General features: G+C 35.2%; 1 protein-coding gene across 3 annotated transcripts; it reads right to left on the bottom strand.

Moving 5' to 3' along the window:
- Positions 1 to 1,488: 1,488 nt before the first annotated feature.
- On the bottom strand, positions 1,489 to 7,736 carry LOC129894170 (uncharacterized GPI-anchored protein At1g61900-like). 3 transcript variants are annotated; one of them, XM_055969725.1, is made up of 8 exons: positions 7,306 to 7,736; positions 5,950 to 6,129; positions 4,631 to 5,236; positions 3,464 to 3,709; positions 3,327 to 3,338; positions 2,328 to 2,471; positions 2,186 to 2,230; positions 1,489 to 1,915 (listed from the first exon to the last, which is right to left on the bottom strand). In XM_055969725.1, exons 1-8 carry the CDS (start codon positions 7,370 to 7,372, stop codon positions 1,842 to 1,844), a joined length of 1,374 nt encoding a protein of 457 aa, XP_055825700.1. In that variant the 5' UTR covers positions 7,373 to 7,736; the 3' UTR covers positions 1,489 to 1,841. The 3 variants fall into 3 exon arrangements, with proteins under 3 accessions (XP_055825700.1, XP_055825701.1, XP_055825702.1); XM_055969726.1 differs by having other exon boundaries at positions 2,186 to 2,227; positions 7,306 to 7,734; XM_055969727.1 differs by lacking the exons at positions 1,489 to 1,915; positions 2,186 to 2,230 and having other exon boundaries at positions 2,367 to 2,471; positions 3,307 to 3,338.
- Between the last annotated feature and the right edge of the window lie 8,178 nt (positions 7,737 to 15,914).

Genomic DNA, 15,914 nt, shown 5'->3' on the forward strand with positions numbered 1-15,914 from the left:
TTAAAGTTTGAAGGTCTACTTCTTGCATCGATTAAACAGTCTCCAATTCTGTCTGAAGGAACAGGTTCTCTCAATAGTTTCCTTGCAGTATTGTCAGTTTTATCAATTTGCTGTGACCGTGTTATTATTTTTTTTTTCTCATTTTGTCTTTACTTATTATTTAATAATCTTAATTTTTTTAGCCTACTTTTTTATTGATGTGCGACATTATATAATGAAGTGGGAAAATTGAAGCTTTCTGAGAATGAATAATGAATAATGTTTATTCAAACATAATGAATAATGTTTGTTCAGGGCAAAAAGGTGATGTAACAGATTTGCGGATTCAAAATTTTAAATTTGTTGAGTTCAATTATTAAGGTTTTTAAGATTGAACATATTGTACTTTTGTAATTAAGAATTCAAATTTGTTGACATTGTAGCAATTTCTGACAATTATTTATGTGGGTAAAATATTAAATTCAGTTGAACTGAGTGAATATAGACACCAACATAGGTTGTGGTGCAGTGGTGAAACTGTTTCACCCTTAATCAGAGGTCTCAAGTTTGGCCTTGGATATGGAAAAAATCCTATTGGGAGCATCAATGTGGATTTCGGATAGCATCTACTACTAGTGAGACATGATACATGATGAATAGATTTTTCTATAGCACGTTTGGCCAAGCATTTTCAAGGTCAAAAATGCTTTTTTTTCTTCCAAAGTTGAGGCGTTTGGAAATTATGTATTATTTTATAAGGCGTAAAATGTGAAATAAAAATGCGAAAATTAGCATTATGTGACCTATCAAATGACCAAATAACCTTCATGTAGACCAATATTTATATTTTATTCAAAAGAATAAAAATAATGTAAAATATACAGTAATAATAATAACTTCATACGAAACATCCTATAATAAATAGTCTCACTACAATCCCAAGCAAAAGATAAAGGTGATCAAAATAGAAAGTTGACAATCACACAACACATTGATAATAGAACAACACAAGATGGAGTGAGAAATACTCATTTTTGGTATTGCCATCCAGGAATTCTATTGAGGTAGAAGAACCCAAAGCTATATAAACCCCATATCAATACATTTATATACCAATATGAAAGTCAAGTCTCATACCTTGCAATAGACCATAATAACAAACCACCGCACTCCACATCTGTCATCCTCAACGGCGTGAGAACCACATCCCAAAAGCTAACTATTGACGTGGGAGAGCCTAAAGCTATATCAACACATTTCTATCGAGGTGGAAAAGCCCAAGTCTATATAAACCTCACATCAATACATTTATATACCAATATGAAAGTCAAGTCTCATACCTTGCAATAAGACTATAACAAACCACCACACTCCACATATATCATCCTCAACGGCGTGAGAACCACATCCCAAAAGCTAGCTATTGACATGGGAGAGCACAAAGTTATACCAACACATTTCTATACCGATGTGGAACTCAAGTCCCATTAACAAAGGAAAATTACAGTATGCAACCTTAAAAACTAACTCATAAAAACTTACCTAATGTGCGTTTTTTAAAAATGCTTCATTAGGATTTCCAAATTATACAAAGGAAAAGTTTTTATCAACTGGAAATATTTACATGAAAGTCTACCTACTGTGTAATTTATTTACATTAACAGAGTGAAAAATTTGTCACAAAATTGATCTTGGAATCAATTCACTTAGGTGCATGATTTTCCTGCATTTGTACATTTTGAAGTTTTGATGTCAAAGAGACACCTTCAGAGAACTGTAACTTTCAGACAGTTTCCTTTCTGGTCAAGATTTACGCTTCCACGAAATACTGCTAGTAAGAAAGAATGGCAGCATTATATATACTATATACAGCAGAATTCCAGTATCATCGAGGCAGCCAGCAGCAGGTGTGACCATATATTTAATCCTTTAAAACCTGACGAATCAACGAGAAATCTGTGTCAACGAACAACCCTAAGGTTATCTATCTTTAGTAAATTTCAAGCTGCAAAATCTAGGGATGTGTTTCAGACTAGAGTAGAATAGTTAAACAACTTAAGATGGCATTATGAAACCTATCTTTTTGCTACAACAACGACATAACCAGTGTGATCACACAAGTGGGGTCTGGGAAGGGTGGTGTGTACGCAACCCTACCCCTACCTTATGATGGTAAAACTACAAATGAGTAAGTAAATATTCTTACTGATCTGCCCCGATGCTACAGCAGGAAGTGCAGGAATTCTCACTGCTGCAAAAGTAGGAAGTTCCGATATACATCAGCGAGCAGTCATATATGAAGATATTTTTTTGCAAATTGAACATAATAAGGACTACGTCCAACATACGCTTTTTGCATGATGAAGCTGGTAACTGAGTCATAGATGGCCAAGGAGACGGAATGTTGTCATTTAAGTCGCATACAAAGCTGATCCCCATAGTTTTGTCCAGTATTGCATCCGATGGTAAACTTGGCAAAAGACACCCCGAAACTACTCCAATATGAAGAACAACAAATAATTATTAACTAGTACAACAACGATAACAACTAGGCCTCAATCCCAAACTACGCGGGGAAATAATTAACTAATGCTGTAAAAATTTAAGATAAAAAAGAAAAGATGAGGCGGGTAAAGATATGACATGGACTTACTGTATACAAGGCAACTTATCTAGCAAACAGGAATTAACATGTACTTCATTTCATTTCAATTTGTTTGCCTGATTTTGACTTGGTATGGTGTTTAAGAAAGTAAAAAATACTTTTGAATCTTGTTGTCTTAAACTAAAGATATGTAGAATGTATGAAAATGCTCTTGTGGTCATAAATATGAAAATTTCCATGTGGAAAGATAGAATTAAAGGGTTGCCAAAAAAAGAAAGAGGCATTCTTTTTTAAATGGACTAAAAAGGAAAGTAAGACTTCCCGTTACCAATTTCAAAGAAAAAAATCTATAGACAAACAAATTGAAATGCTTGGAGTAATACATATTTAAAGAGTAAATACAGAGTTCTCTTCTCATAAGCAAACCTAGCCGAGGTTCAAAGGTATCCACCTTAATTCAATAAATTGTTCTTCTGTAAAGCTAACATTAATTCAATGCTCTTTTTTACTGGAAATTTCCGCCAGTCTTAATGTTCTTTGAGTTCATAATTTATCATATCTATCATAGCATCTCGATCAACATCTTCCAAGGTATCCTAATCGGAAAATTTAATATCTCATCATCAGGAGTATTAAGTGTCAAAGCAGGTAACATGATATGATAACTAAGGAACAAAACAACAAAGTGAAAAAGAAAAGGAGTATGGGAATGGACTAGCGACCACGTAAGTAGGTTTATTACCTTCTGGTGCAACTGGTGTAGTATAATCATTTGAAGATAACCAGATGCCACAAACATGACAAGATCAAAATTGGACGTCAGCTCAACGTATTTGTATGCTGTACAATGCACCAAAGAGCATTCAAATAAAAACTGACCTTGTACGGAAAAATCCTTGAGACTAATGTGACAGAGATTGTAGACATTTTTGCTAACATTGTCTTTCTGTAGCTTAAGTCCAAGCGAAGCAGCACAATCCAAAGCTTGCAAGTTGGTTACAAAGCTCTGCCTCTGTAAGTGAGACACATACCTCTCGACAGTATTACAGCATGTTGTTTGGTTATTCATCCCATCTCCACAAGCCTTTGTAATATTTTTCATGTTAGGAAAAACCAAAGGGCACACTAAGGGAAGAGAAAACTGATCAGTAGATTAATAATAATACAGAAATGCAAAGATAGAAGGTGAGAATGGAAGCCAGATTCTAATTTCTTTAGCAAGCATTTTGGTAACTTTGTGGAGCCAATACCATTAAGGATAATCGAATAACCTGGCAACAAGTGGAAGTATAAGATAGTAATTAAAAGAAATGGTGCTTTCATCTTTACTTCTGTATTTTTCTTTTAGTTGCTATGATGTTCGGTACTCGAGCCGAGGGTCTTCCAGAACAGCCTCTCTACCTCCTCAAGGTAGGGGTAAGGTTTGGTTGCACTCTACCCTCCCCAGACCCCGCTTATGGGACTACACTAGGTTTGCTGTTGTTGGTACTTTCACCAGGTCATGAAACAAAAGGGAGCAAGAATACACTTTGGAATTGCTCCTAGTAATGATGGTAATGTGATTTTCTTTTTCTGTTTCAATAGTAATAAGGAATATGAGGGGGGCCCAATGCTCCCTTAGCCAAGAGGAAGTACTCAATCAACCATCTTATTCTTTCCTCTGCCTACACCTTCCACGAACAAAAACTTTAACATTATTGATCAACACTAGCTAATAAGATTTATTGCAATAAAATTTATTACCAAATAAAAGCAGTAGTATATATCTATGATGTGCTTATCAGAGATCACTCCCATTATTTACCATATAAAGCTTGAGAAGCACATTTGCCGCAAAGAAGCTCAAATCTGTCCAACAAGTCCTTCATTTTTAACCTTCATGTGTACGCATTTTATTCGGGATGCCCGTAACTATTCATTTCCATATCCATGTCTACGCTTTATGGATGAAGGCTTTGACATTATCAATTTTAAGCACATATCTAACAAACTATGCAATGAGAAATCCAAGGTTGTTATGTAAGAGAATTGGTATGTACTTCTCACCTTTATTGTTTTTGCAATTAGAAAGTCCTCTAAGAACATGTTTTGCTCCAGCAGGTTCAAGTTTACTTGCCAGCCATCGGTGTACAATCCTTTCACAGTCGTTAACTCTAGTTATGTGATCAGACAGTACATGAGAGCCATCCATCCTTGAAATATCATATGCTTTAAGTGCAAGTTTTTTTGCAGCTTCCGTTATAGCATTTCCACAAGTTTCCTCACAACATTCATTCACAAGATCGATCTTGCCACAGGCAGCAAGTAGGCTAGATGAGTCCACAGTAGTCTCAAACTCATGAACATCTTTGACTGGGCAAGAACCTTCAGTAAGGTTTTCTGGATCAAGAGAGCATATCTGCTGCAGAGTATCATTTGCACCCTGGCTGACCAGGAGTTGCTGAAAATCTGAAAGGCAATGCTTTGCGAGTGTCCCATTTAAAGCAAGCATATTTGATTTTTTACTAGACCGCCCAATAAGAATAACAAGAGTTGTTTCCAGTTGAGGGCAACACATGACATTAGCCAGATACTCTGCAAATGGTGCTACACAATCTATTGATGTCACAGCCATCATGCTTTTCAGAGCATCAAAGTTCAGCGTACAGAGTCCTGGAGAGAAGACAGGATATTGAAAACCTTAGATACTTCTGAGGTCTATTCCTTCTCTAAATCTATGTTGCTTTATATTTTGTTTTATAATTGATGGTGTCCTGGACAGCTTGCACGCACCTCGACTATTTTCTTCGATACCTACTATCACCCACCACCACAGGTACTGAAAACTCTGTCACACCAATGCTTAGGCAGATAGGAAGAAAACACCTAGTGTATTTTGTCTCCACTAGGTCCAATCTATGTTGCTTTATGTTTTGACCTTGGCATTTTTAACTTTTTAGATATAGTTCTTTCTAAGTCGTAAGGAGTTTGACAAAAGTAGTTTCTGAAACAAAACAGATAGCATAGGTATACAACTACTTGTAAAAGTTTAGTTAGCTTTAAAAAATATTGGCACACTGTTCCATGACCCGGTGCACTAAGCTCCCACTATGGGACAGGACAACAAGGGTCTACTGCATTTCTGCAAGAGGCTGCTGCCATAGCTCGAACCTGTAACCTCCAGGTCACATGGAAGCAACTTTACAAGCTATGCCAAGGCTCCCCTTCCAAACTATTCCAGGTCAGAAAAGAAATATATAGGCATACTGTTGTGTGTACACTTTTAACTACTCCAAGTTGCTCCAAAATTGGAAGGTTGGTATAAATTAAAACTTATTCAATGCTAAGGACCAAGAGTTTTAACGTAATTAGTTTCTGAAACAAACCAGATAGTTTAGGTGAAGTGCTGTTTGTGAAAGGTGCCAATGGAGAAGGTGCAAAAAGGGGAAGAAGGGGTTGCGGAGCAGCAGTTGGAGACGTCTCTAGCAAAAGAGTATCCTCCTTTATGTCCATGATTAGAGAGCCTTGTAGATGATTCAGTGAGCTGCAACTGGAGTCCTGGAGGCCTGTAAAAGTAGCAAATCCATCAGAGATTCGAAATAGCACTGGATCCTAATGAACTACCAGTAAATGCACAGACAGAAATATATGGGAAAACGGTGCAAGCATCAAAGGTGAATTTACCACATTAAGTGTTCAACCATGAATCCACATGAATTATTCAACCAGAAACCACTAAAACCAGCAGATTATATAGTGGGTAAAAGAAAAAAGGTGGCAGCAAGCAATCACTTTCTGTTGAAGACCTCATGTTGAAATTTCAAAGATAGACATTTGTATATCTAGAGAAATCCAATATCATTGTAACTAGATTTTCTCCTTGATTTCATTCAGTTTGGGTCAAATCTAAATACCCACAGAAACACTATCTGACACACTTCGTTAAGTTGGAAATAAATATAGGTCGGATTTCCACTTCTATAAGCAAACTCAAACCACAAACGTTATCTGTCCTACCGGTGACTGTGAGTTACAGCTAAACTGTACATTGCCCTCCCCTTCTATAGAACACTCCATATTCAGAGTTAGATTATGAATTCCCATGGATACATTTCCCTCCCCTAATATTCAATGCAATGCACAACAGTACAACTGATTCAAGCAGTAGGAGATGCAAGGGAATCAGAACATCACTCGAATAAGGTCTCGGGCTCGGTCTCTCGGAGCAGAAATTGTTTTTCCAGCTTATGCAGAGGCTAAAATAAGACTAACATAATACAGAACTACTAGAGAATGCTTATATGTGTGTAACCAACAGCATACCCAGTGTAATCACACAAATGCAGTCTGGGAAGGGTTGAATGTTCGCAGACAATACCACTACCTCGCAAAGGTAGATACACTGTTTCCAAAAGACATTATATGTGTGTGTAACCCCTAGGGAAATATTGTAAAGATGAAAGTAAAATGCAAAATTCTCTTTTAAAAAAAAAACACATTTTCTAACCAATTTAAAGTAACATACATATCACTATCATCTTTAGGACCTACATATCCAGCCCCAGATAGAAAAGACATTGGCCTAACAAACACACAACAAATTCAGATACTGTATCAAACCCCAGCTGGAGTTTTTAGCAAAATTTGGTAAATTTCAAGAATGTATTCACAAATCATCCAAGAAATAAGTAAATTAACCAACATACCAAGCACAAAACAAAGGGGGATTAACTAATACTTACAAAGAAGCAGTACAAATACAACCAGCAGAAGGTCAAGACTGAAACTTTCACTGACACCTCCTCTCATCTCTACCTTCCTTTGCTTCAAGTCCCAAACTAGAAAGGAAACAGCAAATGCAAGAAAACCCAAAAGGGTTGAAATTTAGCAGCAAATCTTGGAATTTCAGCTGATCAGAAATGAGTGTTTTCTATAGCAATTTGAGAAAAGGGGAACTGAAATTAGAAGAAAGAGCACTGGGAAGTGCAGAAAGTGGAGAGTAAAAGTTGGGGCAGCCATTAATGAGGTGCTCTTAAGTGGGTGGGGGCAACAAGCAGTAATGAAGAATTGGCAGCTGTAGGAATCAGTATAAGACCCCACTAAAGGGACCAAGACAAAATTCTGTGTGTGAAACGAAGATATTGAAAAATGGCTGTCCATCGTTGTCGTGGCATGATTGAGATCTCCTGTGAAATTTGAATTCACTATATAAAAAAATAAAATTGTTACAAACCTCAACACCTAGAAATAAAATTTGTAGTGTGAAAATTTATATTAATTGAATTTCACTACATATACGGCATATGGGACAAACGTTTTTTCCCTTAAAATTTGGAGATAGAAAAAGAGAAAAATGGAATTTTTTTTATAAATGACGAATCAAATTCTCATTAGTAAAATAAAAATTTATTTAGTTTAATTGAACGCTAAATGAAAGATAACTTCTTTTTTTAAAATCCATCAAATGTCTTATCTCTAACACTTTGGACAATTCCTATAGTCATGTCATGATTAGTGAATGTCATACTTTTCTTTTTTTTTTGGTTTTTCACTTATTTTAAAATTTAATTAATTTAAATTTATATTGAATTTATATTTTAAAATTTAAACGTTTTATATAAGATCAGAGATGATTCTATATACAAAATATAAATATTAGAGTGAATAAAATGAGGTAATATAGTATGAGGAGACCCCACTAAACCCATCAAATATGTCTTTTCTCAAGTCATGCTCCAAGCACGAGCCATTATTAGTGCATGCCATACTTTGTTTGCATTGCGTGTTTCTCATTTCGTGTCCGATATCATTTTAGAGTTTGATTAATTTTAATTTGCATTCATAAATTTTACTTAGAAAATAATGTGTTCAGGAGTGAAACTACAGAATATAGTTAAACTCTTTTGTCAAAATTACACTATATATATATATTCAAGAATCTATTCAAACACATAGTTTGTAGGATCATTAAATTTGTTTCACTAGTCTAACAATGTAATCACATTTTATGAAACACTAACTACACCAAAAATAGTCACAGTCTATAATCGCGTACCTGTTACAGAAGTCTGTTCCTTTTGGAGAAGAAGTCTACACAAGAATCTTCAATAGAACTTTTAGGAATTGGAGAAGGAAGAAGGAAGAAAACAAAAAGGAAAAGTATCTTTTCTTTTTTCTTAAGACTGCTCTTATATAGAAATAAAGGAATACAACTTTTCAGAAACAATCTGAATAGTTGTGTCTTTTCTCTTTTATTTATTGTAAAGGAATATAACTTTTCAGAAACATTCAGAATAGTTTTGTCTCTTCTCTTATTTAAATGGATTCGGATTGATCCACATGGGTGCCTCGAATTTAATTCCTTCATCTCTCACTCACACATAGTGGGTCAATTCTCATTCCTATTTTGTAACATTCATACTTGACGACTAGACGGTGTAACCAATGCATACTTCAAGAGTTTCGTTGTTATACATCTGTTAGGAATATATAACATCTCGATCAATGAAACTTAGAGTAGATTATAGTATGCAGTACCCTAGATCATTTATCACATTTATATTTCTCATCATCCCTTTTTCTTAAATTTAAGTTCATTATTATGTTCTTGTCTCGCAGACAAACATAAAGGATCAATCAATGAACACAAGTAATGTGATAATACTTACGATCTTCCTCATCTCATGAATCTCTTAATCTCAATGTGATATGCTTTTCTAGTAATGTCCCATCAGATCGAATCAAACATGATCTCTTGGCAACATACTAAGCTAGCAAACACCAAATTGAATCTCAAGAAACTAATTAAAGTCATGAGGGTACAATGTGAAAATTACTTATAATTTTTAGGGCTTCACATGATAGCAAGTAGAGACTAAACTTGTATCGCCCTTATTGGTCATAATATACATACATGGTATAAAACATGTATCACGGTACTAACTCATTTCCCATGGAGCGTATGTCTTTTATTAATTTAATATTGTGCAGATGATAGTTCAGACAACTCATGTCTAAATTTGAGTTCACAAATCTACTCATCATTTTATTCTTTAGAACTCACTTCTGGCATTAGAAACAAACAAACTCATTTTAATCACATATGATTAAACACAAACTAACAAACGACATCCTTATTATAAACTTCCACCCCTTTTTTATCATCACTTCTAACAATAATTAGTTTATAATTGTCTCATCTCTACTTGTCACTTAGACAATAGAGGCGATTGCCTGTGTGAATAGGCCAATCATTTTGTCTGTTCGACATACTTTTTATTCTCATAAAAATTCATGTACACAACATAAAATGATATATGTATATGAACCAATAAGAATGAAAATTAGGCATAAATCAATATTAACTTCAATAATGTAAATTTACATGAACATGTATGGAAAAAAATTATAAATACATCAACATCTACGTAAACCCAATGACTTCACATGTCCCTTATAAGCCTTTCATAGATGGGAATTGATGAATTAAGAAAGCAGTAGCACTCCCTCCTAATGTTTTTCCAGAAGCGAAGCTCATTTTCTGACAGAATAAGAAAATTGTAATCCTGGACCGAAAGGTGGCGTCTCAATCTAAACCAACCTTGTCTACCAAAAATCAATACATCGAGAAGGTAGCATGTCGAACTAGAATTCATCACATGCTATGGGTTTCGTTAAGGAATTTGTTATCATTTGTTGCATAGATATGTATTTCACGTTCACTTTTTTTGTACTATCATATCTCCTACAAAATTATACTTTATGTCAATATATTTCGTCTTTCCATGGTATTTTGGATCTTTTGTGTAGGCTATTGCAGCTTGACCAACTAATTGTGACAAGCTCGACAATATTGTTAGATACTAGGAGAGCTTTGTATCTTTCGATACTATCATCTGCCTTACGTTTGATTTTGAGAATCCATTTATTTTCAATAGTTTTTCGGCCGATTGGGTAGATCAACCAATTTCCACACTTAGTTAGATTTCATTGACTCCATCTCCTCATCCATTGCTTTTAACCATTTTTTAGCGGGGCATGTAAGAGCCTCATTTATATTTCTTGGTTCTTCATCATCAAAGTAACTATAAATGCTTTCCCTTCGATCTCACATCGACAATGAAGAATTTGTGGACAACTTGTTCGTCGAGGTTGAGATTGACAAATTGATTTATTAATTGGTAAGTTACTACCACTCAGACCAATAATATCAATAGGATTTGATTCAAATGGTGTATCTGTGGAAATTGGAACTGATTCATTATCATTAAAATGACTCCCACTCAAATCCATTTGAACTTCGACAGTGGAAATAATCTGGTTCGTAGTTTCATAAAAAGACAATTCTTGACCTATCTCTCCCTACTTTGGAAAATCATTCTCTATGAATGTAACATCACGTGACTCAACTTCAGTTACTTTGCCACTATTTTGTTCACCTACGAATACATAACCCTTAGATTATTCGGAGTATCTTATAAAAACACATTTTCTTCCCCTTGGACCTAGTTTCCATATTGGGAAGAAGGATTATGAATAAAAGCAGCACAACCTTAAGGCTTCAAAATGCTCAAATCAGGCTTTCGTTTAGTCCATAACTCATATGGCGTAGTTGTAACTGATTTTAAACGGACATGATTAAGTACAAATGCAACAGTGAACAAAACATCACCCCAATAGGTGTTTGACAATTTTGCTTGTGTCATCATCGACCTACCCATTTCTAACAAGGTTATATTTCGTCGTTCCACAACAACATTTTGTTGTGGAGTATAAGAGGTATTTAATTGTCTTTAAATTCCCTTTTCTTCACATAATCGTCTGAACTCATCAGACAATTACTTTCTTCTTTGATTGGTTCTTATTGCTTTTATTTTTCTATCCAATTGATTCTCAACTAAATTCATAAACTTAATGAAACAACTTAAAGCTTCGTATTTGTGAGAAATCAAATATACATAACCAAATCAAGTAAAATCATTAATAAAAATGATGAAGTAAATAGCGTCATGTGTTGACCTTACATTCATTGAACCACAAATATCAGAATGAATTAATTGCAATAGAGTATCAGCTCTTGTGTCTTTCCCAAATGGTTTCCTTGCAGTTTTTTCGGCTAGGTAAGGTTCACAAGTAGACAATTTTACTTTATCTATTGTGCGAGACAAACTTTCTTTAGCTAAGCGATTCATTCTTTGCTGACTAATATAATCAAGCGTAGCATTTCATGCATTTACATCATTCTCATATTTAGAAAACGTAAATAAGAAAAAACTAACATTATTATTGAAACTCTATATAACATCCAATACCAAAAATCGAACATAAAAATAACTAGTGCCATATTTTATCTTGGCCAAATACATATCCATACCATGTTCATGAAAGAAGAAATTAAATTCTAACTTAATCAATATTCTGACGGACACTAGATTTCGCTGAATTGAAGGGGCAAATAGTACATCATATAGAAACAAAGTTCGGCCACCTCGCATTTCAAGTTTGTAGGTACCAATCCCTTTGATCTCCTCTTTGGAGTTATTTCCTACATACACCCATTTGGATCCTTATGGAATTCGTCGATAATCTACGAAAGCATCTCTTTCTGTCGCTATATGTTCGGTGGCTCCTGAGTCTACAATCCATATAGGAAGTGATTCAGTTAAAAAAACAGAACAAAAAACATTTACATCACTATGTAAATCATTAATAAGATCACATACCTTTTTAAGCTTAGGACAATCACGAGAAAAGTGTCCCTTGTTCTCACAGTTATAGCACTTAAGCTTAGCCATGTTCACCTTTTTTGGAGTCATTTTTCTCTCCTTGTTGATCAGTCTTAGGCTTGTTTGAGACTTTTCCTTTGCCCTTTTTCTTAGAATATTCACCATATTTGTGTTTCTTACCATGTTCATATTTTGAATTGGAACTAGCCATATACGCATTTGTGGCAGCATTATCAACCCCAAGGAGTTCTTCCTCGAGTTTCAAATGACGCTTAGCATCTTCATAGTTTTAATACTAACATTATGGGTCAAGTGCATTTTCATATTTTCCTAACTTCGAGGTAAGGAGCGTATGATAGCTTGGAGTTTAGTTCATTCACCATATTTGACATATGACGAAGATTCTTACACATAGTATGATCAGGGCGTTTCTTATAAGTATCAAACTTAATAGCAAGGGCCCTTAACTTGGCAACTGAAGTATGACTATCACCAATTTCAGGAAATGTCATAGACGCATTAAAAGGTTCAAGAGCCTCTTGCTCTTCCAGGACATATTGAATTTTTATGCTCCATATTTCATAATTATCACTGCTAAGCTTATCACATTTGTTAAGTTCGGCAACAATATTTTTTTGCAGCAGTTGACATACTGATATAAACAAGTATAAAGTTACATGAGATAACTATGTACATAATTGTAGCCTAAATTCATATACATAATACTTCTTAAAATAATTAACTATATCAATATTTATTTCATATTAGGTTCAGAATCAAAAGTTCACTAATGTCACGCCCCGGGAGGGTACCCTAGACGTGGCCGGCACTCAAAAACTATTACTGGATTCCAAGCGAACTATTTGACCTGATCACACATCTGTTCATTCATTCAATCTAGATCAAGGAAGAAAGGCCATGGGCCAATAAATCAAGCTCTAATTTATGTCATTAAATAGTCTGACAAGAACAATTCAAGAAAATAAAATACTCAATCGATCCATCACTATCTAGTATATGAAGCCTCTATCACTACTATCTAATTGGTGTCAATGACAAGTTCATGGCTACCTCAAATCAGAATAAAAAGACTAAACTCAACGCAAGAATAACATAAGTGGTATCCTCCAAATGTAGGGGAGGACTCACTAATAAGCCGAGTGTGAACAGATCCTCAATGGTGCGCCTATTGATGATGCAGGTCCAAATAGACGTCAGTACGTAGAGAATGTACGAGTATGTAATATGACAGAATGAAACATACATCAAGGTAGAATAATATAAGTTCAAATATCTCAAATCAGAAAGATAAGAGAGACTCAAGGTGTCATAAGTTTAAAGCAAGAATGCGGTTTAGACAGAGACCAATCATACCAATCCAATCATATATAATTCGATCCGATCCAATCATATACAATCCGATTTAATCCAATTACATACCATCTAATCCAATCCAATCATATACTCAACGAATAAAGTCAAAGGACTCAACTCAATAGACACGTGAATTAGAATTTAGAAATATTTTACAACTCGACTCAATCATCTACAATACCAATCAAACCAATCAACCAAGTATTCAATCAACTTAATAATAAACTCAAATGACTCAACTCAAAAAAATATGCAAATTAGAATTTAGCAATGTTTTGCCATTCTATAGGCCTATATATACAAGTTGCCAAGGGGATTACAGCACTAAGGGGGTGGGGACGTGCATAGTCATGTGCCTGCACTTACAAGGGAACATGGGGAAACAGCCTAGCCAACGTGCCCATGATTTTCGGAGATCATGGGCGAAGTCTGCAGAAACTGCCAACTGCCGCGCGTGTGCCTCGCACACTGCCATCCGTCGCATGTGCCTCGCGCGTGCCTTGCTCGCATGCCTTACACTTGCCTGGTTCCTTGGCCTTGGCCGAATTTCTCTTCACAGCTTCGCCTCAACACTTAGCCGCATTTGCCTATGCCATCCGCCTTGCCTTCATCGTGCCAGCACCATGCCATTGCCTTGCCTGCATAGTCTTGCCAGCGTCAAGCCAATGCCTCACCCACACTGACTTGCCAGCACCATGCCAATGCCTTGCCCGCACTGTCATGCTATCACCATGCTACTGCATTGCCATGTCCCACAGCCTTGGCCTTGGCACGCCCATGCCTGCACGCATGTCTGTCAGTGACCGCCCCTTGCCTGCACGCTTGCCAGCCCGGTGCCATGCGTCTAACTCGCACATGCCCGCTGATGCTTTGCGCCTGTCCGCCTTGTGCCATGCGCTACAATCTCAATCAAATCAATCATATTATACACAATCCACTCAATTTGGAAGTTTCTCTAACCGACAACCATCACCTATGAGCCAGTGATGTATACCAAGCCAAGTTGTTGCCACGTCCGTTCAATACTTTGCCAGGGTATGAATGAATCAACCAATCATGGATCCATCAATCAATCAAGTCCTATCATTTCAAGACAATGAAATAGGGAAACATCCGACTCTAACGGTTCAATCCCTTCCTATGTTTGCTACGTAGTTCATAGAATTCGAGTATGGACTATACTCTTACCCAATTCAATGCTCAATACTCCTCCGAAGACTTAATATGCTCATATCTATCAGGTGAGTAAAATACTCATTTAGTCTCTTTTGGACTTAGTTCAAATCAACTCATTTAGTCTCATTGGACTCTTTTCAAAACTCAATCAATCTGATCTCATTGGACTCTTTTCAAAACTCAATCAATCTGATCTCATTGGACCTTCTTTCAAAACTCAATCATTACTTCATTTAATTAGGCAATTCTTTCAAGACTCATTCATGACTCATCAGGACTCCAAGTTAACAATCATTAATATTTTTATTTAATACAATTAATGCTTTTATTTAATACATGCTTTCAACTCAATCATGTAGTAAATATTAAATATATTTAAAACATAATTTTCACTCCTCAACTCAACTCAAAATAAACATTTTAATGTAAAAATGCTCAACTCGTTTATATTCAAAATACTCATGCTCAAAATAATAATTAAGAGACTTCTCAAACTCAACTCATGCTTAAACTCTTTCTAAATCAAAGATGAAAATATTCATTCTTTAAACTCAAAATGGTGCATAAATAATTTATGCAAAAACGTTCACAAATCATTTCTTTAAAACTCCTTCTCAAACAATCATTTATACTCAAGATCCTCATATGACTCCAATCAAATCGAATTATGCAAATCATATCATATAGTCATATTAGACTACAATCCATTACATCTCAAAACATCATCATCACCATTGCATCTTCATCAACCATTTCACTTTTTAAAGATGAACATCATTTTCATCATCGTCAAACATCTTGCTACAAAATTCTTATTTAATTATATGTTCAATTTATAGAGACACAAAGGACATTCTAGCTCCACCAAAGTTTCATTCCTATTTATGTCATTCACATTTATAACTATCCCAATTCATTTTTTTCATTTCAATCAATACATATATATAATCATTTGCAGTCAATATGTAGCTACGGTTTATGAAATAAAATATGAAAAGTAATTATTCAAGAATTCAAGTCGTGAAAATCATCAATCTACTAATAGTATGTAAAAATATTCTAGAGTTTAGAAAAAA

Source organism: Solanum dulcamara, chromosome 7 (genome assembly GCF_947179165.1).
Source record: "Solanum dulcamara chromosome 7, daSolDulc1.2, whole genome shotgun sequence".
Lineage (NCBI taxonomy): Eukaryota > Viridiplantae > Streptophyta > Magnoliopsida > Solanales > Solanaceae > Solanum > Solanum dulcamara.